At 38.2% G+C, this 27,313-nt stretch overlaps 1 protein-coding gene across 3 annotated transcripts in view; it reads right to left on the bottom strand.

The window, feature by feature from the left end:
* otofa (otoferlin a) overlaps positions 1 to 27,313 on the bottom strand; it is an 86,643-nt gene that overhangs the window by 23,144 nt on the left and 36,186 nt on the right. For all 3 annotated transcript variants that reach the window (XM_080883641.1, XM_080883643.1, XM_080883642.1), the window contains exons 5-15: positions 24,917 to 25,116; positions 8,525 to 8,595; positions 8,141 to 8,267; positions 6,512 to 6,566; positions 5,219 to 5,350; positions 3,833 to 3,895; positions 3,415 to 3,499; positions 3,092 to 3,251; positions 2,696 to 2,882; positions 1,010 to 1,196; positions 277 to 500 (exon numbers count right to left, since the gene is read on the bottom strand). In XM_080883641.1, the coding sequence (XP_080739767.1) occupies positions 277 to 500; positions 1,010 to 1,196; positions 2,696 to 2,882; positions 3,092 to 3,251; positions 3,415 to 3,499; positions 3,833 to 3,895; positions 5,219 to 5,350; positions 6,512 to 6,566; positions 8,141 to 8,267; positions 8,525 to 8,595; positions 24,917 to 25,116 (1,491 nt within the window). The remainder of the gene's footprint in view (positions 1 to 276; positions 501 to 1,009; positions 1,197 to 2,695; positions 2,883 to 3,091; positions 3,252 to 3,414; positions 3,500 to 3,832; positions 3,896 to 5,218; positions 5,351 to 6,511; positions 6,567 to 8,140; positions 8,268 to 8,524; positions 8,596 to 24,916; positions 25,117 to 27,313) is intronic.

Consider the following 27,313-nt stretch of genomic DNA (forward strand, 5'->3'; position numbering starts at 1 on the left):
TATCTCGCTAATGTAGTCCTGGAAGACTCAAGTTGATATTCTTATGCCATTAAACTTCAGTGTTAGTTATTAGCATCCTGTTCAGAACCCCAAACCAGAACATTTTCTCACGATGTTTGAAGTTGGGTTAAACGATTTTCTCAGCAGAGGGAAATATGAACAACACAGCTTAAAGCAACAAATCTAGTGCCTTTGTTTCCTCTGCTGAGCAGTTACGCGTGGCTTCATAAATACACCATAAAGCTACACAGCACCACCATCTCGGGTCTATCTCACCTCTGAGATGTTGGAAACAGACTCCACGTGAACCTCAGTGGAGCTGAAGATCTCAGGTGAAGTGGTGTCCAGGATCTCCACAGCTACAGAAAGCAGGAGACGGGCTCTGAAGGACACCCCTTCTCCGAGTCCGTCGTTCAGGTCCTGATGCTCATCCATTAAAGTGTACTGACGAGTGGAACCATACATATTGACCCAGGCTGGACCCATGGTAGGCAAGAAACCTGAACAAAGTAAAGGAAAAATATCTTTTATTATGGGCTCAAACAGAATGATGGTGCGGAAGCCCTAACTTTATTATCAATTAAGTATTGTCTTTTTAATTAAATCTGGGGGAAAAAAACAAAAACAAATTCAGTTTAGATCTGTTTGCTGGATTTTTGCATTCACAGGATGTTTTTTTTGTTTTGCTTTACTGTTGCAGCATTTGTGGTTTTTGCACTTGTGCCTTGGCTATGCAGTTCTGTGCAGTTCCTGTCTTGGGCTGCAACATGCTCTCCAGTCCACTGCACCTCCCCTTTGGTTCAGCATGTGCAGCAAGTTAATTTGAATGTCAGACAAGTCATTTCTTACAGACATTAGCAGAAGGTCAGGCACGTCATATGGCTCAATACACAATCTACCACACTAATTAGTACATTTAGTAAAATACAGATAGACACTAGCATGGCAGAATAATTAAAGTACTTGGCAGATAATCAATGTTGGTAAGAAAAACTACGTTTTGACCCACCTTTATCACCATCATTTGATATCTTGCGTAGGTCAATGAAATGGGTTCCTATGGCAACATCATTGACTTTATCTGAGTCCCTTATTTGGACCTTTATCCTTTTGCAGAGAGGCGGGAACAGCTCGGTGAAGATGATCTGCTCATTCCATATTGGTTCATAACTGCTTTTCTGGACTGAAGTCTTTCCCTGGAGAAAGGAAAAGGAATTATAAGGAATTATAACAGAATCACAGAGAAAAAAAACACCTTTGGTCAGTTATAGCATTATATAGTTATAGCTGTGCCAGTTTAATAATGTAGACTTTAAAGAAGACATTATAGAGTCGTCATTCTGCAACAGCAAATATTGTTAAATGTTTAAATGCTAAATAAAGTGCTCACATTTTTTTCATTTGATTAAATGTGACTTACTGAGGCATATAGCATTTATATATAGTATATAGTAGTTTGGTTTTCTCTTCAATTGGTTCCTTGAGATTTCTTAAGAGCATGTTCAATATAAACCACAGTGCACAAAATACAGTAGGTGTCTTTGCAGTTGGAATAAATGCTGTGGGTTTTAATCTCCGTGACTTACACTGAAATCGTTTTAGGGAGCCTTTTTGTCAGTGAATGATTGGCACTACAGAAGTAATGAATTCAGCAACTAATACCCAGTTGGCAATTTCCAAGTCTCAAAATTGAAGCAGAATGTCAGGTAGCTGGCAGTTTTGGAGCCAGCTACCTGACATTTTGTTTTAAATTTATGCATATGAAGCTCATACATGTGTAGTCCAAGGCAATTTTTTGAACCACTGCAAGTAAATGCTGACAACCTGCTTCAACCTGCTTCAGTAGCTCAAAAATATTTTGAAAATATCGCTTTACAGAAACTGCAAAATGTTTTTATTTTCATGCTAAAGCTAAATTGGAAAAATGTTATAATTAAAACATTATCACAGTTCAGTTTCTCACACCTTATAATTAATTGCATAATTGCATATCTCACAATTGCATATCTCACAAAGAGAAAACAATGTGTTCCAGTGATAGTGAGCAGATAATAATAATAATATCTTGTATGTTTGCCATTGTGAGGTTTTATAAATCATTTTAATTTTTTATGTTTTTGTCATCGTATGTTTTTTTTTTGCCATCAGCTTGCTAGGAACTGAAGATGAAAATTAGCCTGTATGTTTAAATCTCCCATATTTACATAGTTTAATAGTTTAATTATTTATATAGCACATTTAATTACAACAGGAGCGTTGACCAAAGTGCTGTACAAGAATACAACATACATAATAAAACAACTTAGAGTATTAAAAGCAAACACCAAATATGAATTGGTGATGATGATAATATGATGATACATGATGATAATATGCATTGTCCCTTTTAAAATAAACATTGATTTGAACATAAACTCATTCATGCTCACTTTTAGGCCAAGACGTACTTACTTACGGCTTAAACTACTATGAACATGGTTTAAATCTGATTTATTTTATATTCTAGAGATTCAATGAACAATATTTCTACAAAAGGAGCTAATCTAAACCTCTGGGTACCACACGGTCCAGAAATATTAAAATTAACCACAAACTCTTCCTGGGTGCTTAACTAAACTATGGCTAAAGCGCCTACATAAATATAAATGCAGTAATTAATAATCTAACTACTTCAAGCCTTCAAGCCTCATATTACCTTCTGCCCAGCAAAGTGCACTTGAACATAGGGGTCCACCAAATCTCGGTTCTCTCCTATGAAGGCCTTTTTCACATTAGCCATGATGCTTGTGTTCATTTTAGGAAGTCCCTCTGCACGGAAGATCTTTACATAAAACCTCGCCCATTGCCTCTCTGCTGGGATGCCCTCTGGCAGCAGGAGATTTCTAGAGGACAGGGTAATAGCAAAACAACATCCAGAGGCAAGCCTGTGGAGTTACTGTCTGCATTTGAGATAATTTCATGTAACAAGCATATGAAATACTTGGGATTAATTCAGAACATGTGTTAGTAAATCTGAGATATTTAACAGATTTTCATGTATGCTGCAGATTTCGCTTGACGACAGTATTCCTAATCAGTGACAGCTTATTACCCCTCTATGTCATCTTCGTCAGTCTCATTGGCTTTGTGTGGAGTCTTGATGTTGTCACCCTTTCCGACCACAGCGATGTCACACTTTATATATCCTTTAGATCCTGCTGTGATGTCATCAGGATCAGACAGGATGGCCCATTTATGGTAGAACTGGTGTTCTGAGACAGATGTCAATCAGTTAGTCACTAACAGCATTTATCAGCTCATTTTCACTTTACAACATCAAAATTTTAAAAAATCATTTAGTAAATTGATATTTGAAAATGAAAAGTATTACATGAATGCAAATAAAAGCATGAAAGCAGAAAGCTTGGAGTTTACCAGGCTGAAAGTAAACAGTCCCAACATCCATTTTGAAGGTTCCTACCAAGGTCCCACTCCGTAAAAGGTTCTTGGAATGAATAACCTAATTAGACAAAAAGGTAAAAAATAATATTGTATATAAGGCAATAAGCTATGAGACTATAATAATCTATAAAGAAACTGATGTCTGTTAACGTGATTTCCTACTAAGGGGCCTGGGGGTGCATAGTTTTACATATTTTACACCTTATAAAGCATGAACAGTTTCAGCCTTGGCTTATACAACCTTCTGTCCAATGGGGCTATTACATTTTCTCTTGTGAACTAACAATGTAATATTTACAGCTCATATACCATAACCTGTAAGAAAGAGGGTATGGTAACAGTCTATTCAGACGCACTCAAGTGTGGACACATTGTGGTATAAATTACTTACTGAAAGCTTGATGATCTTGTCAAACATGACGTGAGGAGGGACGTGGAAATCAAAGACAAAATACTGCAGAGTAAAAAAAAGCTTTCTCATTAACACGCAGTTACTCATGCCCTCGTTTTTCTAGTAATGATTGTAGGAAAACACATCATTCTTTCAGATTTGGTCTTGGAGTAAAATGTGTCAGGCAGTTGTTTCTAGATAACTTTGAAGTCAAGAAAACATCAGTTCAGAAATTAACTAAGGAAGTGTGGGAAAGAGAGAAGATCCTCTCATTATCAGGCCACTTTGGTGGGAGATCTGCTGCTTTCTGCTGCTGTTTTATTTCAGGATGGATAATTAACTAGTAACCAGCACATACACACCAATGACTATTTGTGAGATTTATTTCTTGTTCTAGCATGTGTGATTTTACATCTGCAGTTAGTGTTTGTTTGCCCACACTAATGTGGGGCAGTTATTCTCTCCCTGTAAAGACAATTATGCTGTGCTGGACTGTAGCCCACTGACTCTGCTGCAGGCATGCATGGGTGGATTAAAATACAGTGGTTGCCTCTCCTAACAAAGCAACATAGGCTTACATCACCCACAGTTTGCAGTCTTTTTCATTCTTATTCTCTTGTCTCTCAAATCACCTGAACTAACTTCTTGAACAGAAAGTGAGTTCATTGCACTCAAATGGCCTCCACGTTCACCAGATCTCAATCTAACAGAGCAATGAGTGGTTTGACAGGAGATTTGTTTCATGGATATGCAACTAATTTTCCCTCTACAACCAATTTAGGAATCTTACTGCAGAGAAATGTACCGCTACCTGAAATAGCACAGATGCAGAACAAGCTGGGACTGAAGCGGTTTTGACACAAAGACAGAACGCTTAAAGCACTATTGATCATGATTACTCTGCTTTACAGTTTGTCTCTTGATAGGGGATCCTCAGACAATCGATAACAGACTGTCACTTTCACCCCCTGCAGGGCACAACTAAGAGGCTGAGCTCTGCACAGTCCTTACCACCTTACAATTGCTACTAACACTCTCCAATTTAGCGCATTGTACACTAGTCAATAAATCATTGCAGCATTACACTACTCCTATCCTCTACTGTTCTTTGCATATTAATGAAGTTCAGGGTTGTAGCTGACTGATGACTTCATTTTGAGAAACAACTGTTCTCACTAGCTTTGCCTAGCTTTACCCACATGTCCAATTGTTGTTGTTTTTTTTGCATTGGAAAATTAGAATTGTTGCCTGAAAACCAAAACAGTGAACTGAAAGACACAAAAGTGGTCCACAGAGCTGATAGAAGTCAGACGATAAACATGCACAGATTTGTTACTTTAAGGACAAAGCTCGCAAATTACATTTTAAAAGCTTAAATTGTCTCACCTCGTTGTAGTATGGACAGTTGGTGGACTCCTTCATAGATGTGTACTTCTTGTCATCTCCAATCTCCACACACACCACAGGGTCCATGTTAAGGCCTATTAGCTGTCTGGCCTCGATCACCGTGATGCTGATCTGATGAGAGACATTAATGCATCAGATCTGACTCTGAAACTTTAAACAAGCTGCTCTTCTTCCAATAGTGAGTCAAAAAACAGCAACGGTCTCATTATAAATAATTCAACCATTCAGTAATTATCATGAGAACAATTCATAAAAAAACAATCCAGACCCATCTTTCAGAAACTAATGATGAAAAGCTGTGAGGGCTTTTGTCAGAGCGCAGTAGTTTAGACTGGTTTTACTCAAACATTTCCCCAGGCTGAGGTAATGTAGTTGCTTATGGACAGACTAGATCCCAGCTGAAGGTTTCCACATTCAAGTATCCCTCTGGTTTAATTATTCTTTGCTTGATGAAGAGAAACCAAGCGAAACAAAAAAAAAAGGGAGAGACAGTCTGCTGCTCACGATTGCACGAGGATTACAAGCTGGTGTACAAAAGTATTCTGTTTTTTACATTTAAATAGGTCATGAAAATGGGCCATGTGCTATCATTGCGGCGTAGTTACACTGTTCTGTTTAGGTGTTTGTTGATGTAATGATGAATAAATTCAGAACTGTTAGTCCCAGTAGGCAAACAGTTGTGACGGTAAAGTACACAAATATACATATCAGTACATCTACAATATCAGTGGACATATTAATAGTGCACATGCAACTGGGCACAATCCCTGTGTATGACAGTAAACTATAATTTTTAAATTTTGCAACAAATGAGATACAACGTGTTATTTTGTCTACAGCCTTTTTAAAGATAGAAAGCAGCCAGCTAGGCTGGTCTGCTTTCACCTTTTGTGCTAAAAGCTAACTGCCTGCAGTGAGATGACCTGATATTAAAAGGAGGAAATGAGAGTGGACGTGTTAATTAGCTGCCTTGTAGCCCACAGTTGCTCCAAGGTCTTTTAAACTTTGAAGAAAAGTTAAGGTAGCTGTTAGGTAAGCCATCTCCTTCCTCTTTATATACGGGTAATTTAATGACCCCCAGATCCCATTTAGATCTGATGCACACAAATGTAGGAGTTGCTTTGAGTTTAACCAGCCTGAGAAAAAGAAAGTACGCTTAATTAAAAAAAGACAAAACAAAACAAACTTGAGGCCAAACATGCAGGAAATCAAGTCGATAGAGTTGGTTACAAAGACCGGCTTTCAACCCCACATCTACATGCAAAAACTCACCTGATAATCCACTGGTCGTCCGGAGCTTGGTTCCATTTTGATGTCTGGCTTTGACCTGAAGAAATCAACATAATCATGATTTTTCTTCAACAAACTGACAGTGAAAAAGCATGAAACAAATTTAATTTGAAGTTTGAATCTTAAACATAGTATGTTTGTGTATGTATATTTAAAACTGTGCAACTAACTTTAGCTTATTTAACTGCAAATTGCTCAGTCACAGCAAAAAAAGAAAAAAAGAAAAAAAAAGGAAAAACTGGTGGTTGCATTCAATTTTTTTGCATTCCACAACCAATTGCATACAGTTGTGGCAATTAAATGGCCACCGAGAAGTTGAGGAAAACAAAACCTTCAACTGTTTGGCGACACCTTCAAAGTGGTTGCCAAGGGGGGAGGCAACCTGTCTCCAAACAGTTGCAGTCACTTTCAGACATATGGCGTTGGGTTTGCAAACAATTGCCACCTAATTTATAAATACAGGCATATTGCCAACACTCTGCGTCATTGTGTGCTGATAAGTGCAACTTGTTTGTGATTCATCTCTTTGCAACAAGGGACTTGACTCAGCTAGTTGCTAATTGGCAGCCAACTGGTTGTAACATGGTTATATTCTTGCATAAGTAAGGTTCATGTTGCTATGCCATTTTGCAGTCACTGTCCTGCAGTACCAATATCACTTTTTGTGGAGAAATATCTGAATTTCTGTTTCATATTACTGAGGTTGTGGCTTGTAATTGGAATTTCTGTGCATGATTTTGACTGATTTATCACAGTTAATCACTGTATTATCACAAATAGATTTCATACAAGTGCTAACATGGCAGCATTTAATCACAAACTGATAGCAGACTAACTCTGTCTTATTCCTGTTTTTTGCCATCTTGATGCACTAAAGTTAACTTAAAAATGCCAGATGACTGTAGATCGATTTTTGTAGCAACAATTTCAAAGACAGCAAGGCTGCAATAATTTTGGTCGAACTGCAGTCTCCAACCACTGTTTTCTCTAGAGCAGGGGTGGGCAACTCCAGGCTGGTGTCCTGCAGATTTTGGATGTATCCTTGATCTAACACAGCTGATTTAAATGGTTAAATTACCTCCTCAACATGTCTTGAAGTTCTCCAGAGGGCTGGCAATGAGCTAATCATTTGATTCATGTGTGTTGTCCCAGGGTGGTATTTTTAAAGCCTTTAGGACACCGGCCCTTGAGGCCTGGAGTTCCCCACTCTTCCTTTGAGTGCCTGTACATTAGCGGTTTCAGACCTCCATATATTTTCTTTTCTAATCAGACTGCAAAACAGATTAACATTACATCAGCTGAAGACGTTTTGGTAGATCTAGGTAGCTCTCTCTGAAAATACAGACTGAACATCTTCATTTTACACAAGCCTGCCTTCATAAAAGTTTAAATTCAAGCATTTTTAATAGCTTTTAGTAGCTTGTGGGTGTGCCTTTGAAAGAACAGATTCCAGCAGTTTCTGCTTGTTTCAGGATTCCACACTACATTACACCACACAGATAACCTAATTTTATGAGATACTGTAACTTTCAGGTTGTGAAATCTGCCTCTAGGTCTGCTTGTATTTTAATGCTGTGCCTTGTGATGTGTGCATGCGTTACTGTATAAGACCTTTTATTGGAGACGTCTGTGGTGACAGCCGTGACAGAGGCCAAAGAGATGGTGTCTGGTTCCAGCATACCAGCAAGACGCATTGCTTTCTTGTCCAAGTCCTCCATGTCCAGGACGGCTGGCTCATCTGCAAGAATAATTGGAAAAAAAAACAAAAAAACAAAGCAAAAAAACCACACAATTACCAAATAAAACTTGATGGGTACTTTAGATCTCCATTATTTTCAATTACATACTGCTTACACCAATTTTAAGCCTATAGACAACTATCAAAGGTTTCTATTGTTAAATAATTATAAATAATAAGTAATTTCAGATCAGAAAATAATCTTCAGTTTCTAATTTCAGTAACTTAAACAGGTCTTGTTTTGTGGAGTGTTTTACCTTTCTTGTGGTCATCTCTAGAGCTCTTGATCTTTCCGAGCTTCATGGCTGAGAAAACTCCCTTCCCTGCTCTAGTGAAGGTGAACAAAACAATGAAAAAGAGAAGCGATAAGACGGAAGTGATATCATGGTAATGAAGTGTCTGATTCACTGCCGATCCATCCTGAACTTCAAACTTGTCACTTTGAGTTGTAACATAAGGAGAGTTGGGTTAACATTAAAACCTGAACTTAACTCCAGCAAAAACTCCACTGCTGGCTTGTGTGCACCCTCAAAATGCAATTCAACACCATAAAGTTGACCATACCTCACAGACATCTTTGAAACTGGCTGGACATTCAATTCCTGTTGCTCCCCCTGATCACCACCAAACAATTCTCCAGACCCTCAATCACAAAACAAGAGTATCGAGTGTCTCCACATCGATATTATCTGGATCACATATCACCGCAACAACAAAGAGCTTGTGATGTCATCAGCAGATCGACAAATGAGGGGCCTTAATAATTAAGAATGAGTGTGGCTGTCTAATTTGCTGCGGATATGGATACATGTCAGAAAATTAATGAATAGGAGGGTTTTCCTTTTGTTGCCTCAAGCAGTGAGAGCCGGGTGTATCAGAGTTCAACTTTTGCTTTGATCTTTACCTCGTAATTTTAAAACAGTTCAGCCTCATTTCATGGAATATGGAAAAGTTGAAGTTTAAGACATCTCATATGATAGGTTCATAACCCATGGTGGTTTAAAAGTCTATGAATTCCTGATAAAAGTCAGAATATACTAAGAAATACCCACTAAAAATGCAAAAAAGAGCCTCCAATTACAGTGAAAATGGCCATTTATGCTTAAGATTTTACTTTTAGGTTTCTCAATCTGCGTCATGTCCCTGAGGCAAAGTTTAACCATATTTTTCCTACTTGATAAGTTACTTTAAATTAAAAGTGCTGGATGGTAAATCGTGAACTGTATATGAATGATGAAAAAGTGCCAATTAATCAAGAAGCTAGACCCAGCTTCTCCAGCTCTCTTTCAGTGCTACAAGATTGCAAGCAGTCAGGTGTCGGCTGTGTGGCAGGCAGGTTTGTGGACCCAAATGCAGGACTCAGGAAACAGGTATAACTGAAAATATCAGCTTTAATGCTGCCATTCACAGAAATACTGGAAAACTGAAACATGCCTAAGGCTGAAAATGCTGGGAACCCAGAGGAAGCAAACACATAACCATGCAGGATGACATGAAGCAGGATTGCACAGGAACTCAAGGAGTTAAATATAAACCAAACTATAACCATGGACAGAACTATGTGAGAATATGAAACTAGCAAATATAAAGAAACCAACCAGAAAAACATACATTAAAGGGAAAAAAAGAAAGAAAACAAATGATCTTTACAAACAAAAGAATAAAATTTTTCCAAGACCCACGGACCCTGACAAAAGTTAAATATGTTTACGTTTTGGGCTGAATTTGAAGCCTCATCAGCTAAATGAAATACCACTTTAATAACGCAGTTAACATCGAACATTAGTTGCATTCACAGTTATTCTTCAAAAAAAAGAGTAGTCTAACCTATTTCTCTTATAGCCCTTATTCTCCTTATAGTCTGAGGACACATCACTGCAATGTAATAATGTGACAAAAGTATTTCTTATACATACCACATGAAAAACACTGATGCTACTCAGCTCCAAGGAGGTCAAATCAATCCACCTGAAGCTTCTTTCTATTATAAACTATATTTCCATATACTATATCTGTCAGCTGCAGAAAAAACAGACCAGCCTGGCAAATGGTAGCTGGACAGATGAGAGGATGAGGGAAAGGGAGAGAGAGAGAGAGAGAGAGGTGGAGGGACATGTTCAGATGTACAAAGACAGGAGGTAGAGGAGAGAAAGGATGATGGGTTTTGTAGATATTTGTAGACGGGAAGATCCTTCTACAAATCAAACGAGAGTCTCCAGAGCTCATAACAAACTCTTATGAAATTAATGTGATATTGTAGCTTTTCAACTGCCTAATAACACAAATATCTGAACAGCCAATCACATGACAGCAAGTCAATGCATTTAGGTATGTAAGCATGGCCAAGATGGCCTGCTGAGGTTCAAACTGAGCAACATAATGGGGAAGAAAGGTGATTTAAGTGACTTTGAACATGGCATAATTGTTGGTGCCAGAAGGAGTAGCTGCTGATTTACTGGGGTTTTCAGAGAATAATAGAAAATATATAGTGAATGGCAGTGGGTAAAAATGCCTTGTTGATATCAGAGGTCAGAGAAGCATGGCCAGACTGCTTTAAGCTAAATGGAAGGCAACAGTAACTCAAATAACCACTCTTTACAACAGAGGTACACAGAAGAGCATTTCTGAAAGCACAACACTTTGAACTTTGAAGCAGATGGGCTGCAGGAGCAGACGCCCTCTCCGGGTGCCACTTCAGGCAGCTAATAACAGGAAACCGAGGCTAGAATTCACACGGGCTCATCAGAATGGGACAATATTAGATTGGAGAGACATTGCCTGCTCTGATGACTCTCAATTTCTGCTGCAATATTTGGATGGTAGTGTCAAAACTAGGCAAAAACAACATAAAAGCACGGATTGAGCCTGCCTTATATGAATGTTGCAAGAGGACACTGTGCACAGGTCAGATTATTAAACTAATGGCCAGTGCTGGCATTGATGATAAAGCTAAAGTCACTGTGATGTAATACGGGGAAGAGAGAATAGAAATGGACACTTCATACATTTGACGTCACACCCGTCACTCTTTTTCATTTCCTTTTATGAGTCAAAGAAAAAAGAAAAAAATCATCAGAGACAAGTATTTTCAGCAAGAGGCTCTAAGTTTAAAATAAGACCAACGGATGTTGTTTTTTCCACCTTTTTTTAATGAGTAGTCCTTTTTTATTGAATTAGTTATGAAATGTAACCTTCAAAGATTTGAGTAGGTGGCAGGGAAACTTTACAACCAAGTGTTTCCAATTACAGAAATAAAAATATGCAAATTCACTCGTAGCTTTGAAAGTAAAAAGTCACAACACATCAAACTTGAAAAGAAAACAGAGAGAAGGGGGGTCGAGAAGCTGAAGATTATGTTGCACGTCTCTCCTTGTTTCCTTTGATCTGCAAAAAACCTATTGCTCTAGTTACACTACAGTCAAACCCAACACACAAGTAAACACCCAGAATGCGGAGCGATGTGTATTCAAGAGTAGTAGATATAACGAGAACAAGCCCACTAATGCATGAAGAGCACAGCTTTTGCATACTTTAAAGGCAAAGGCGCATAAAGACATGTGTACATGCATGCTTAAACTGTGCTGTATATCTCAGGAGAGTGAGTAGAACTCGTTGATACATACACAACCATAAACCCTCTACTTACACATTTAAATTGCAGTAAAGATCAATGAACAAACTGAAGTTATTCACTAACAGCTTGATTTAAACATTATCTGTAAGCAAAGCATTTCAAGCTATCTAACTTATACAATGTTTGTTCTGATAAAATGAATAACAGTTATATGGTTATATAAACTATTTGTCAGTCAGGATTTAGGTCACTGAATAGTATACCCTCAGCCATTAGTGAACAAATTACACTGGCTTGGTTTGGATGATTATGCTCTGGGCTTGTGCGTATTTTTCTCACTGAACTAATCTGCTCTCACATCAGTGTCCCCTGCTTGGTATTCATAAGTGACAAACAATGGTATTACTCTAAAACACAAGAATAATATACTGACTTTGATTATAGTCAGCTTTCTGTCTGCATTTGTTTTTCAGAACTGCAACTTCAGAGCGCTCCCGAAAGATAGACTGTATAAAATGGACTTGTTTCTTGCTATGGCCGTCTGGCTTGGAGCCTTTCTGTGTGGAGTTTGCATGTTCTCCTCAGGCTTACCCTCGAGGTAATCCAGCTTCATATTTCAAAGACATGCATGTTGTTAGGTTAATTGGGGATCTAAATTTTTACTAGGCATAAAAGTAGCACGAGTGGCAATCTGTCACTATGTGTTAGCCCTGTTGTTAGTCTGGTGATCTGTCCAGGGTGTAGCGCATCCACGTCTATGACAGCTGCCACACGCTCAAGTGTCCCCTGTGACCCACAAATGGATAAGTGGAAGAAAATAAATGGTTGGATGGATGATCACAAAGTAAAACATTCACTAGAGCAGGACTGATAACGTTAGGCATGATTAGAGTTCTTACATTCTCTGTCAGATCCACTTCTTGTGCCTCTCTAGCATCTTATCCAAGTATAGTATTTTCTATGTAAAAAAAAAAAAAAAACAAGTTTGTGATGGTAAAATGCCAAACCTGAAGCTCAAGACAGGTGACACCAAGGTGGCTATTTCCACTTTCTTTAAATAGTCTTTCTACTAAGCACTTCTAATATTACAAGCCAAAAAATTGTATGTTATGAGTTGGTACCACTCCTGTAATTAGGGATGGGTATCGAAACCTGGTTCTTGTTGAGAACCGGTTCCCACTGTTTCAATTCCTTGGAATTGTTTGCCATTTTTTGCAAATGATTCCCTTATCGATTCCAGTCGCCCCGAATGACGTCACCACGTTGCGGAGCGTTGCTTACCTGACAGGAAACATGGTGGCTCAAATGCTCAAAAATTTGATTATACTTTACGAGAACGGATGACAACAGGGCAACTTGCAATACTTCATTTAAGGGAGGAAACACTACGAATATGCAAAAGCTCACAAAACACGCGATGACCTTAAATGAATGTCATGTTTTTAATTCCGCTCCGGATTCGTGAATCTCAACCCAGCACGTCCTCTCCCGTTAATGCGGCAGGTATATAATCAACTAACAGTGCATATTATGTTAGCGCGATCTGCCTTATTACAAAACCTGCCATTACTGTGCATTTAGGTGACCATGATGAGAGAGACAGACAGAGTCTGGCTGGCTCAGATGCTGGCAGTTCTCGCTGCAGTCTACCGGTCGCGTCTCCTTTCAGGCCAGGATAGACGAATGTCACCGATCAGTGACTAAGTTTGTGGTCAAAGGCTTGCACAGCAGATGCTCCGATTTTCGGTAAGTGAATGTGTTTAATTGTAGGCAGGGACATTACTGGATATTCTTGTGTAATTGTTACAGAATAATTTATGTTATACTTTGTTATTGCTACAGAAGAATATTTATGTTATTATTTTACATTTACAATTTTTTTTCCTGAGGACCCTGTGACACCCCATTGAAGAGCCGTAGGCTGGATCTCTTAAGAGCTCACTGTTGGGTTTGTAAGACCATGTTACTCCTAAATTTCTATCTTGTTCAAAGAGAAGATATAAAACAAAGTTTTAAGCTAATCGACCTTAGTGTTCTCCTTTTTTAAAAAGAATCGATAAGAGAATCGATAAAGAATCGAATCGTTAAACAGAATCGAAAATGGAATCGGAATCGTGAAAATCTTATCAATACCCATCCCTACCTGTAATGTTAGCTGGTGGAAAAGTGCAGGTGGTTAGGCGTTTGCAGAGAAGAGAAAAAAAGACAAAATAGTGCATGGTGGTTCTCTGGGCAAAACCACAGTGAATGCCATTTCTGTCAGCTTAAAGCAGGAAACTGAGACTACACTTCACTACACTACACAAAAGTATTGCTTGATCTAATGAGTCTTATCTTCTGGTGTCACGTTCAGGATATTAGGGTGAAAATTTGTTGTAAACAACATGGAAGCATAGTGTATATAACAACATAGCTCTGTGAGTGTGTATTTATGAATCATTTAATACCGTTCAGTTAAATCATGAGTATTACATTTGTTAGATTTCTGAGTTTGCTGAGGTTAATCCAATATTCTCTCACAGTTTCCTCCAGACAGTAATAGCTGAACCGTTAGTTAGCATCTATCCATCTGTATGTTTTCTCATGTGTTTTAATTTCAGTTCAGATGAAAACAAATAAATAAAGTGAAGACTGAAAATATCCCAGGAGCAATTAATATTTAACTAACATATATACTGTCAGTTCTGCTCTGGGAGTTCTGCTGAAAGGGGCTCACAAAGATTCCCTCCATATATATCTCTTCTTTCTTTTTCACATGAATTGGATTGGATGCACATTGAGCCAGACAAAGATCAGCACTACCTGATAACACTGCAAGGGAATGAAACTGAGATAATAAGAACTCTATCCTGAAACCTTATTGAACAATGCTCCCTTTTCGCTTTCACTCTCTAGTTCTCTACACTTGATTTCTTTCCTTGGCTATTAAGCACTGTTTTGTTTTTTAGCTTTCTAATTGATAACGTTTGTGTTCCTATCATCCCCATGATTTAGACAGATCTTGTCAAGTGCATTGTGTTCTCACTTCATTTGCTTAAATGATATTCTTTGCATGCATGATCTAGTAAATGTTTGCTTATAACTTCATCCCCATTAGAGTCACATAGTTAAATTCTCATGCAAGTTTAAAGCCTGCCTACACAACAAAGTCCTCTGAGTCTTGGTGGCCTATTTAAAGCAAACAAAACTTAAAAAAAAAAAAATCACAGGTCTATTATTTAACACGGCGTCTGCATCAGGAAGGAAGATGTTACCCATAACACAAACTGAAAACTCAAACAAAAAGAAGAAAATAAAAGTGCTGGGGAAACTGAAATTAAGGGCAGGGGTATTAGAATGTATAGTACACAATGGCATTTTTTGTAGGAACATTCATCATATTTAAAATTTTAATATTTTAATATCCACTCCAAAAATAGCATTTTATTTAATTATTTGTTCATATTTTTTATTGCACCAGCTGGGCTGGAAAAGAAAATCTCTGGATAGTAAAGTTTAATTCAGGCTGTGCTGAGGAGTTTGCAATTGTGGTGGTCTGCCACATTGTTCTTTAGTTCTCTTCTTGTGTTTCTTAGTTTAATTTTCCTGGTCACTTCCTGTATCGGCTAGCTGAATGAGGAGAATTGTCCCTTTATCTCTTTGTCATTACGTGAGTTTTGCTGGACCACTGCTGGACGACCTCCCATAACACTGAATACACTTTGCGCCATCTTTCAGTTTGACTTAAGTTTGACTTTTGTCTGCCTTACCTGCTGATTCTAGAGTGGATTTTGGTTCTTTTTATGTCTAAAGTAATTAAAAAAATAATAATGGCAACCTTAGCTTCTTTATGGCGTACAACGTTACAACTCCTGTCTGGATTAAACACATGCAATAAAAAAAAAAACCAACAAAAAACTGGGATGTCTTTATGTCAACATTGTAATCTGCTCCTTCATCAGGGCTTTGAACAAAAAAAGAAAACAAAAAGACAGCATCGGGAGACAAAAAAAGTTCAAATTTACACACCAGCGCTATCACAGAGGCTGAAGATAAGAGCCAGTGCAAAGCACAGCAAAACAAAACAGCAGAGATGAGAGCTGCAATCCCTCGAGAGGATATCAGTGCATGAAAAGAAACAAGTAATGCCAAAGATTTAAATTACAACGGCTGCAATTTAGGGACACACAAGTGAAAGGGTGAAGAGAAAAAAAACATAATTCAGTTAAAACATTGCATTAAAGTTACTCTTTGACTTGAAAATGCAACATTTGAACCCCAGACTGATACAGGAGAATATTACAAGATGTTTTCCTTAATATTTCTCATTTTTATGTGGTAACTTTCTTTGCAAGGTTCCTCAACTGATAAGTTACAGTTTACATTTAATTTGATAGATAAGACAAACCAGCCTCTGGATTTTTACATCGCTCGTCACCAGTGTTGGGACTAACGCGTTATTAAGTAACGCGTTACAGTAACTACGTTATTATTGTGGTAACGAGCACGGTAACTAGTTATTATGCCAAAATCAGGAACGCGTTACTCGTTACTGGGATTTAGATAGGGTCGTTACTCGTTACTTCGTGTGGTGGCATCGCGGAGTTTCCACAGATTCAGTAACATTAGCAAGTGGTGGAGGCAGCAGGTGGATGAAGGAAAAGGGACGCAGAAGGAAAAGAGACCCGAGGCGGCCGCCGGTCCAAGTGTGAACTGAACTTCAGGTAAGAAGTTATGACCTGCAGTCTCTCTGGGTCAGATATGAACCAAGTTTAGGTGGAGTTTATTTTCGTTATTCTGACTTTTTCCGTACTGCGTGCTAGCTAGCATGACGGAGTTTCTATACAGCTGGGTGGTGCTATGAAGTTAATGATGTTGAACCTTATTTTGTTCACAAGTTATTAGAGTTGCCAACTGTCCCGTCTGGTATTCAGAGAAAATATTACACGTTTCTTATTGAGGTGAAAAGGAACAGTTTGTCCCGTTATTCAGCTACAATGAAAAAGGCACAAAGCTGGAGTTATTCTGTGTCTTTGCTGCACAGCTGCCTCTTCTTCTCTCATTCTCCCCCCTCCCTCTCCTGTTTCTACTTCAATCATGAAACTGATCAATGATCAGCTGATCGGCTCTCTTGTTTGTTTATCGCTCACTTTGCGCCGAAAGAGGAAACCAGCGGATGTCGCGTTAAACAACAGCAGCACGTTTAAGCTTGATCAGCTGTTGTTAGAATTCATTGAATATTAATTTCTAGTATCAGCTGATGTTTGCTGGAGCCACAGCTGTAAAAAAAAAGCTGCTGGTCATGATATGGTTTGGTTATCTGGTGAGAGGGAAACATGAAGATGAAACCAGGAGATGTCCTTATTGGATCATCAGAGCTGAGCAGGTGATGGAGAAACAGGTTTACCTTTTAGGTGACATGAATGAGTTGAAGGGAAGTTATGAACTGTTTCTGAGAGACAAATAACCCCACAATCCTTTTTTAGGTAGCTGACAGCTGGTAACTGTGCAGGTGCGGATCTAGCAAAGTGTGGCCAAGGGGGCATGTAGGGCATTAACAGGGAAAGGGGGGCACAAGGAAATACTTTTCTTTCTTATTCTCATTTAAAATGTCTAGCTTTTAAAAAATAATTATCTGAATCTTACAACAAACGATTGATAGATTGATGCATATATACCATCAAAACAGTGTACATCACTGTCACAACAGTGTTTGTTTTCATTCAAAGGCTTTATGATTTTTCCTATAATGGTGGGCCAGTTTCTAGTCAAAATGCCCGGGCCAATTTTCTTTCCCAGTCCAGCCCTGTATGCAGCTCATCTGCAGTCTGGTGTTACCTACATCTTCCTATTCAGAAGGCAGAATTTCTGAGTTCTGAGTACAATCGAAAGCACCACGACTGCAGTTTTTGTGTTGGATGTAAAAGGCGCACATGACTCTGTGACGTAGGCTAGAATCATGGCAGCAGTCAATGACGGTCCAGGCGTGGGATTTCTCTTGTGGAAATATGCACGTTATCATATCCTTTCTATTGGTAGGTGGCACAGTGCACTTGTGGCAAGTAAGCAAGCTAGAAGACTGGCAAAGTTATGGAAGAAACACATTAACAAGAGAATTCTGAGTAAAACCAAAGTTACTTTCCCTAGTAACTAGTTACTTTGAAAGTAACGAGTAACTTGAAGTAACTGAGTTACTTTTGAGAGAAGTAACTAGTAATGTAACTAAGTTACTATTTTAAAGTAACTTACCCAACACTGCTCGTCACTAATCTTTTAACAAAGTGGGACTTTGGCAACTTTATCTGTGATTGCAGTGTGGCGGCAGTGTTCTCATTCATTGATCTGAAGGTTTTTGCTGACAACAGTGTACAATCGCAAGTTTACAGTGTGTGTGTGCCAGAACAGTGCATCTGGCAGTATCTAACACCTAAAATAAGTCAGAAATGCCATGTTAGTTTGAGGTAAAAATACAGTAAAGTTGCTGTAACCAACGCGTGTGTTTTAAATGGCTGGGATCACAAGAAAAATGTTTTACACTTTATTTTTAGCAGCACAGACCACATAATAATTAACAGAAATGACTGTGAGTCTAGAACATAAATCTCTAAATATACACTTTTCTGCTATCGCTCATTTTGAAATACATTGTCAGAATAAAGGGTTGTTTGAACTCTATGTGTGAGGGCTGACTGTGAGGTAGAGGCAGAATAAATTGTTCAGGAGGCTGACAGTCCAGTCCTTCCTTCACATCTGTGATCTAATGTGTCATATATAGAGTGCAGCCAACTAAAGAAAAAAATCAAACTAGAAAGACTTTATAAATAAACAAAAGAATAATAACACCTCTAACTGTTTAAAATCAACAGATTCTTTAACCCCACCCCCTCATGCTACACTTTGCAAATTCCCTCCCAGGGACTTTACTAAAGAAGGAGGCCAAAAAGACCCAAACTCGTTTGTCAGTTTTAAAAACAATCTGGTATCAATAACACTAAGATTAAAGACACTGCAGCATGCTTAGAGGCCGCGGGCAACAATATATCAATAGCATTTTTATTCCTTTTATGCTGTCATCATTTGAAATTCTCTTGGAGCTCAAATCTTATTTGATGCTGTATGAAACATTGTGTTTAAAGCAAGATTGTGAAATTGCACTTGTTGGGGAAATGCTTTTACAAAAACAACCACAGGGATTTCACTCTGTCTGCCTTGTTACTTGGTCAAAGACTGATATTATAAATGTACTTAACAAAAAGTGCTAAATCATGAAGCGAAGAAACTCCTTGCTTCTGCGTCGTTTTCCCCCTTGTAATAATTCCCTTGTTCATTCACTTTCCCATTTAAATTTCCATTTCATTAATAGAGGTAGTCACTTCAAATGACTGAAAACAAAAGGGGCACTCTCTGTGTCCGTGTGTGCCTAATTGAAACAATAAAAGAAGTAAATAGCCCTGACAGTGTTGCATGCAGTTAGATTAGCTAAGTGCCTCAGTTCTCCAGGGATGTCCTGACTGATGCCAGCCATTTGTGTTGTGATGGAGCACAGCCACAGAGAAAATAACTTCATCTATTTGTAGGTGTTGCCTAAATTTATTTTGTGCTCTTATTAAATCATGCTCTTTGTTTCATAGCTTTTAGATTTTTTTTTATAATTGACCAGGATACAACAGGAAGGTTATGTAAGTAAAACTGATCCTGAAATTGATAAAGATTAAGACCTTTAAGTAGACTTAATAATTCACCTTGTTATTAATAAAGCATTCATCGATTATTGTGCAACACAAGAGTGGAAAGTGCAGTTGGGTATGCTGTACTAGTGTAACTACAATCAGGTGAGAATTAGGGAGATGGCAGTTAGTTATACATCTAATCACGACTTAGAAAAAGCCTGATCAATCAACAGGACCAATGCAAGCACTCCTTTTAGGTTCCTACACAAATAAAGAAGGCAGAATACGATGATTATATGCATACTGAAGACCAGATTTTTGTATTAGCAGACATGTCTGCTCTAATGAATGTTTCCTCAGGGAGTCAGTGATGTTGTGAGCAGACCTAAAGACACAGCGACCAGTGAGATAGGAGATCACACAACACTGGCACACAGTATGAGGATAGATCACAGCTGTGTGACAACACGGCTGTCTTTAAGGATGCTGCAATTTACACTGGTGAAAATAAACCAAGTAGACCAGATAATAATAATAAAACACAAGTAAATTAACGCTTGCTTGAACAAATTACCTTTTGCTGCAGTGGGAATGAAGACAGGAGGGTGATGTTGTGCAAATGGTGCATGCATATTCAAACTACCTGGATAAACACAATGAAAATTTACAGCTATTTGCTTCTGTGGGGCAATACCAATAAATCTATGAATTTCAACATTATTTCAACAGGAAGAAAACACTCTGTTAGCCCTATGCACTAGGGTTCTGGTCTTTTATTTCCAGGTTTTGATGTCTGTAGATGTAGATCTCATTTTATTTTAGTTTATTTTCTCATGGTATTTTTTGTGATCTGTGCCTCATGCACTGCGTTGAGGCAGCAGTGACACTGGTCACTTATTCCATAACTTTCACATGGATGCATTTCAAGGATTCCTACTCTCACATGCACTGGGTCAGTTTTACTTTTTTAATATTCAGACTTATAAGGCACATTTTAACCAAAATCACAATCTTTTCCTTACCTTAACTAAACAACATGTAGTACATATATTTATCTAAATACCACAACGTAGTTTCTGGCGCCCGAAGAAAAAGTATAAAACAAGTCAAAACAAAGCAGAGGGGAAAAAAAGTTATTCACAATCTCTTAATAAAGTTACTCCATTGATCAAGCCAACCAGCATGCAATTTGTAGTTCTTTTACTAATCACAAGGTGTTTGGTCAAGTTACAGATAACAAAGTAAACCTCATGTGTATTGTGGAGACAGCTGGAGAATCAAATCTATCCTAAAATCTGCTCTGCTCCTTACTCGTGCTCTAAACAACACATTTGCTTAAATGAAACTCAGAGAACTTGATTTACTTTTAGAAATAACAAAACCCCTAAAAAGCTGGCTTATTGTTGTGTTGCAGATAGCATGCAGTGCTTTATGGGTGCTGCCATAAATCACCCTGCAGGCCCAGAGACTTTGCAGAGAGATAGGAAGAGGTGGCAGCAGTACTGTACCAACTTAAGGGGACGAAGAGGAAGTCATATACCTTCACTATCCAATTTGTCATTTACAGAAGTGCTGGAAAGATGTAAAGATGAAATTCCATCCCCACTGAACACCAACCCCCGTGTACGAGGCACACATGACCTTTAGGCTACAGCTGATATAACAGAAATAGGCACCAGTGGGTTGAGCGCTGTGCAGGATCATGTTTGTTCTTCCACAATTAAGCTCAGAACAGGAAACTGAATTCCTGCTTTTTAAATGTAACTCACATTAGAATGTGCTGCATTTAAAGTCTCAATCTAGCAGCAGCTAATAAAAATCCTTTTAAGTTCGGAAATGCTAATAATTAATACCTGGGAAGGACAACTAACAATTACTGAGGTGTGTGAGATGTGAAATATTTGCCCTAAAATGGGTTAAAGTTACTATGGTCCACTCTCCACCATGACCTGGTCCACGCTAGTCCTCAACAGGAGTTGCAACCCCTGATTAAAAATGACAAACATAGAGCTATAAACTTAAAAACTTAAAAAAATAAAAATAAAAATCGAGGATCATTGTTAAAGCTTAACTGCTAATGACATTCTCCATCTCCTCCTCCTAATCCCCCTCCACTCTCCAGGAATGAGAGGCTCATTCCAGGTTATCATCTCCTGCACGTCCACACTTCATTACCACAGTAAGGACAATTAACAGCGGCTTTGGAGCATCAGAATTCAAGACACAGTGAAATATCTTTGGGAATTTTAATTCTGAAAACATCTCAACCATAGAGAAACTTAGCAGCCGGTAACTCAGGAACTAATAGGATTGGATGAGAAGTGGCACGGCTATTAAAAATCCTCCTACAATCCTGCCACACTATTTTGCAGCAGTTTAGAGCGGAACTTTTTGTCTGGGCTTTCTCAGGAACTCATTCACCTTTTCTCCCCCCAAGACAAAATGCCTTTCGACACCTCGTTACAAGGTCTGACTTAGGGCTGCTCGATTATGGCAAAAATGATAATCACGATTATTTTCACTGAAATTGAGATCACGATTATTTGACGATATTTATTTAACCCTTTAAGACCTACTATAGAACCAAGTCCACCAGAGCTTATATTATTTTTATTTATTTTTTTTACATGCTGTAGTGCCATTTGTGGGAGCATTTCAAGTTGCTATACATCAATACAACTGTTATAGCCCATATTTTAATAATATGTATGCATTAAGTCCATAGTAATTACATAAATTGCAAAAAAGTGCAATAAACTACAAAAAAAATTGAAAATCGCTTTTGTTTTGTTTACATATATTTCTACTTGGAGAAATTTAAGAGGTTTATCCCTCAAAACTTTAAATACAATAAAGTTGCAAAAAATAGTTTCCCACCACAGGAAATTTATTTTGAGTGTCTTCATAGTTTTATTTTGGAGATACAGCAATTTTTATATACTGCAGGAAAAACAAAAAACAATCCTATGATGCAAATTTGCAAAGAAAACAGCAGGTGCATCATTTCACTGTGAGAAGTGTTACGAACAGCTGATAGGAACGGCAAAGCGTGTTTCTGGAATATTATGCTTTTGTTCCTGCAAGCGCTTTTTATGCAGTTTTTGCAAAGCTATATGTGGAACGAAACCGTGACCGAGGACAAGCTGATGGCATCAGATGTAAGTACAACTCCTCCGGTTTCATATGCAAAACAAATTATTGCGCTAGCTTACACGGTTCAGGTTCTACAGGGATTTAAAAATAGTTACGCAAAACGGAGCGTGCTGCTCTGACCGGCTTTAAAGGGTTAACAATGACTTTAAAAAAATAATATAAAATAGTGTGCAACACCACTGAAGTTTTTTGTTTTTTTTTTAACTCTTTTCAACCAACGGCAGTCACTCTCCAAATAACTTCTGCTTAGCTTTCTGAGCTTCCCTCGGGTCCTCTTAATCAGCGGTCTCCACCCTTTTTTGCGCTACGGACCGGTTTATGCCCGACAATATTTTCACGGACCGGCCTTTAAGGTGTCGCGGATAAATGAGGGAGGGGCTAATAATCGGCTCAGTCATTTTTAATGATCGTTGAAAGCCCAGATCGTAATCGTGATTAAAATTCGATTAATTGAGCAGCCCTAGTCTGACTGACAGCTTGTAGCAACCTCAGCAACGAAACAAGAAGGCCGGTTCACCTGAAGCGTGTGTAGCAAAAAAACAATTTGATCACAAATTTCTTCCCGCTTCTACTAAATTCTTTTACACTATTTTTCTACAGCAGTATTTTCATTTCTGTTTTCTGAGCAATATCCAAAGTCTTCCTTTCTTATGTAACACTCATGGGATGCTCTATAACTTCTATCTAACTCTTCTCATTGTCCTCAGGCTGGAAACCCTGTTTCCAAGGAATTTGATACTGTAACACAATGTAAACGTAGGTGTTCAGTATTAACAGACAAATACTTGAGCACAACAGCAAGCTACACACAAACTTTTTATACATGCCCATTCAATACACAGCACAAAGATGGGTTTAGGGGTTTGGCTGTGTTGATAGTTTCAGTGGAAATCAATACAACCCACAGATTATTTCACATGCTATTCAGCGAAAACGCAACAGTAGAACTGCAGAGGAAGAGGATGACAAAAGAGAAAAAGCCTTGGCAGAACATGCTCTTAGAGCTTTCTATGCTAAATATATCTGATGTTGTATGGCTTGCGTTTACTTGTCTATAGGAATTGATTATATTGTTAGGAATGACATTATTGATTCTGCTTATACAGTAGATGAGGATCTTTATATTTTTTCTTAAAACAGGCATACATACATTTTCAGTGTGTGTGTGTCAGGTAAGCAAACGGTTTTCAGGAAAAAGATGCCAGCATGGATTAAAAAAATGGAAACGTTTGTATACACATGGATCCTGTGACCCAACATAACTATTACTATTATACAACAGCAATATGTGGAGATTCAACTTCATGATACTCATACATTTTCCCATATAGTGGACGCTGCACTCTACTCTTGTGTAATAAATGAAATTAAACACTTCTTGCCTGGTGTCTTAAGATTACTTTTGTCTGTTATCAGACAGTGAAGAGGAAGACAGGAAATGGGGCATGACATATAACACCAGTAGAAGATGGTAATTTAACAAGAGATATTGCAGTTATGTAGGAGGAACTATAACAATTCAACTAAAACACTCAATAAAAGATACTTCTAGCTTCCATGTTGGCTTCTCGTTCATAACCTACTGCATTTTTACCGCATTACCGTTTATCCGACACTGCAAACTTCTTATAGAGCTACAAAGCTTTACTCTGTGCCAAATATGCAAAACAACTTCTAACGTCTTTCAGTCTGGAGTCTCTGGACAGCAATTAGGTCATTTATGTTAAAAAGAGCTGCCTAGCACTACTGAGAATCTAAAGAATCCAGCAACTGTTGTTCTTCACTGCTCTGGTATTAAATTGAGTAAATTTATGTCTTTTCTACACGGGACCAAAGGTTGTTCCTTTTGGCTTTACAGTTATGTAACTGTCCCGAGGGGTTAAGCTGCTAGTTCTGCCTCGAATACTTTGCTTATTTCATTGAAACTTTGCAAAAACAATAACAATAGTCAAGTCTACACCATAGACTGATGATCAACTGATCACTTATAACAGCTCGTTTGTGGAACAATAAAGTCTTTATTAAAAAACAGACTTCCTGTTTATTTCTCTCTGTAATCATAACAGATGTTGCATGAACTAGTCAGTAATTCTCACCCACGTGTGAGTCAGTAGTGCTGTTACTGGAACTGACTTCTTAAAAAGTGAATCATGTAATTAAAACAATATATCTTGTTTGGGAAGCCAACACATTAATCTTGAAAGGCAAATTAAGAGTAGTTGATTTGTAATGTGCTATGTTCTAATGTAGAGATGGTTTTATGTTTGACTTACTTTCTGAAGGTTGGTATGGATCCATGTAAAGATCGTCCAGGGGACGTCCCTGACCCGTGGCTTTGTCCTGACAGCAAGCTATCTGTTTCAAAGGAAAACGTCCCATCACGGTCGTCAGGAACATCCAAGAAGTCCCCGTCACTCCACACTCCAACCATGCCATCCATCGGCTGGTACCTGATCTCTATGGTAACATTGGTCTGGAAATGAAATAGTGAATGAATGAAAATGAGCTTACTTGAAACGGCGTTACGAAGCTTCAAAGTATTTGGATAAAATCATAGTAAATCTTTCAGAAGCAAAGACGTACAGCTTATCTTTAAATGACTTCAAGTACTTAATCTGGTCATTTAATTTGAAGCATTATCTAATATCTAAAATCTCTCTTCAGTTTTAATGGTTAGAAGTTAGGTCTGAAAAACACTTTTTTTTAACTTTTCCCCAAAATAAAGTTTAAAACATCTTTAAACAGTGTCCTCTCCAGAAACTTATACTTCTACTATAAACTCTACTGTTCTCCACAGATTGACATTTTTATAGTATCTTTTAAATGCGTCTTTGTTTCCTCTGATATGAGACTTCATTTGCTAAGGAAATCTCAGTCTTCTCTCAGCTGTTGTAGGGACTTAATTATGCCTTTGTCAAAATCAGATATAATCACTTGTGATACCTCTAACTGAGAAACAGTCAAAAGACATTTTGCCCTTGCTACATATATAATTTTTATTTGCTAGAATGGCAGTGTATCCAGCCATCAATATCATATCACTGTATGCTGTTAAAGCTTGAGAAACAGCAAGTTACCTGCAGATGCTGTAAAGTTATTTTAATCTAACATATTCTTCGGCACAGGAAGAATGCCTACAGCGTCAACTACCACATGAATTAAAAAACTTAAGCTGGGATTGTACAGTTTTCCAAGACCAACATGTTAGCTTAAGATGTGTGCTAAAGTGTCAGAAGACTGCATTTATGCCAACTTGAGAATGTCAATAAACGGAGTGAGTCCCTTTCAACTCCTGTATTTAAATCCACAACTCTGAAGCAGAAACTGTCTTTAAAAAAAACAAACAAACAGATTTTGGACCCATTAGCAAATTTAACACACTCATTTATATATGTCATTATTAGTTGTGAGGCAGCTTTGACTGACAGGGTGCACCAACCACTGAGCCATGAGTGAGTCTTTATATGTTACAACCAACACACAAGTCAAACTGAGCTTGTAGTTCACTGAAATAAACAACAACAACAACAACAAAACAATAGACAACACAGTAATACATAGTCTTGGCATGTCTATATCAGTTTAATTGTGTAGAAAAAGCTCTTGATAGTAGAAACAAACTTGACAGGACAATAAATGATGTCTTCTGCTTGGTATTTGTTGGGGGAAGTCAGACTGACACTAACTGCTTGTTTAATCCAGGTCAGAAACATGGGTGACACTTTAGTGTGTCTTTAGTGCCTTCTTGGGAGTCTTGCTTGGACAAGTTTTAGCCTCCTGACAACGACCTGATCTTTTTTACAGAGCAGCCAATTTATTCCACTGACAAAGATGGATGAGGAAAAAAATGTACATGGGGCTCTCGGCTCCTTTCTCCTCCATTTCTCTCTGTGTCGCCAGCTCTTCCTTATATCCTCACAAGGCGATAGCTGTGGTCCGCGAGGAGTTCGATTTGTTTCTATGGCAACCACACCAGTGCAGGATTGTAAGTAAAAGTGTTGCTCTCAGGTTATGTCTGGCTTAGTTTTACCAGTTTTTTGGTACAAAATCACCATTCTCCTGTTTTCATGGGAAGCGACTTGCACATATGTCTGTGGATATGTGCATCAATGTGTGCAATGTGTGTAAACCCTGAAGCTCTCCCATGCTGCGTGTCATCATCTCAGAAGCATCACATCAGTGCTCCCGGTTCCAGGAACACCATTCTGCACACTGGGGTGGTTTGAAAGCTCATATGGTTGGCTTCTCTCTCACACACTCAATTGTGCTGCCCTCATTTCCATATACATATTCACTCTTACATTATGCATTCGCTGCTAAATCAGCCTCACTCTCAACCTCACCACTGAACTGCTCTCGGTTGAGCAGTTTTAAATAAAATTTCCAATCAATAGTAAATATCTGGATTCATGTTAAATGCAAATGTGCTGATGTTGCTACGACACACTTGTATTTCCATCAGATCCTCGTTGATGTGAGGGTCCTTAATGCTTGTGCCTTTATAGGCCAAGTGATGACTGTTACATTGCTTATTGTCAGCAGTGCAGGTGGAATTCAAGATTGATTTCTCCATTTAATGGTCCCCTATTTGCTTGTGAATGCATTTTGGAAGCTAATACAATCCCTTTCAATTCTAATGCCGTATGGTAAGTTGTATAATTTACAAAACT

This window comes from Rhamphochromis sp. 'chilingali' (genome assembly GCF_963969265.1).
Source record: "Rhamphochromis sp. 'chilingali' genome assembly, chromosome: 5".
In the NCBI taxonomy this organism is placed as follows: domain Eukaryota; kingdom Metazoa; phylum Chordata; class Actinopteri; order Cichliformes; family Cichlidae; genus Rhamphochromis; species Rhamphochromis sp. 'chilingali'.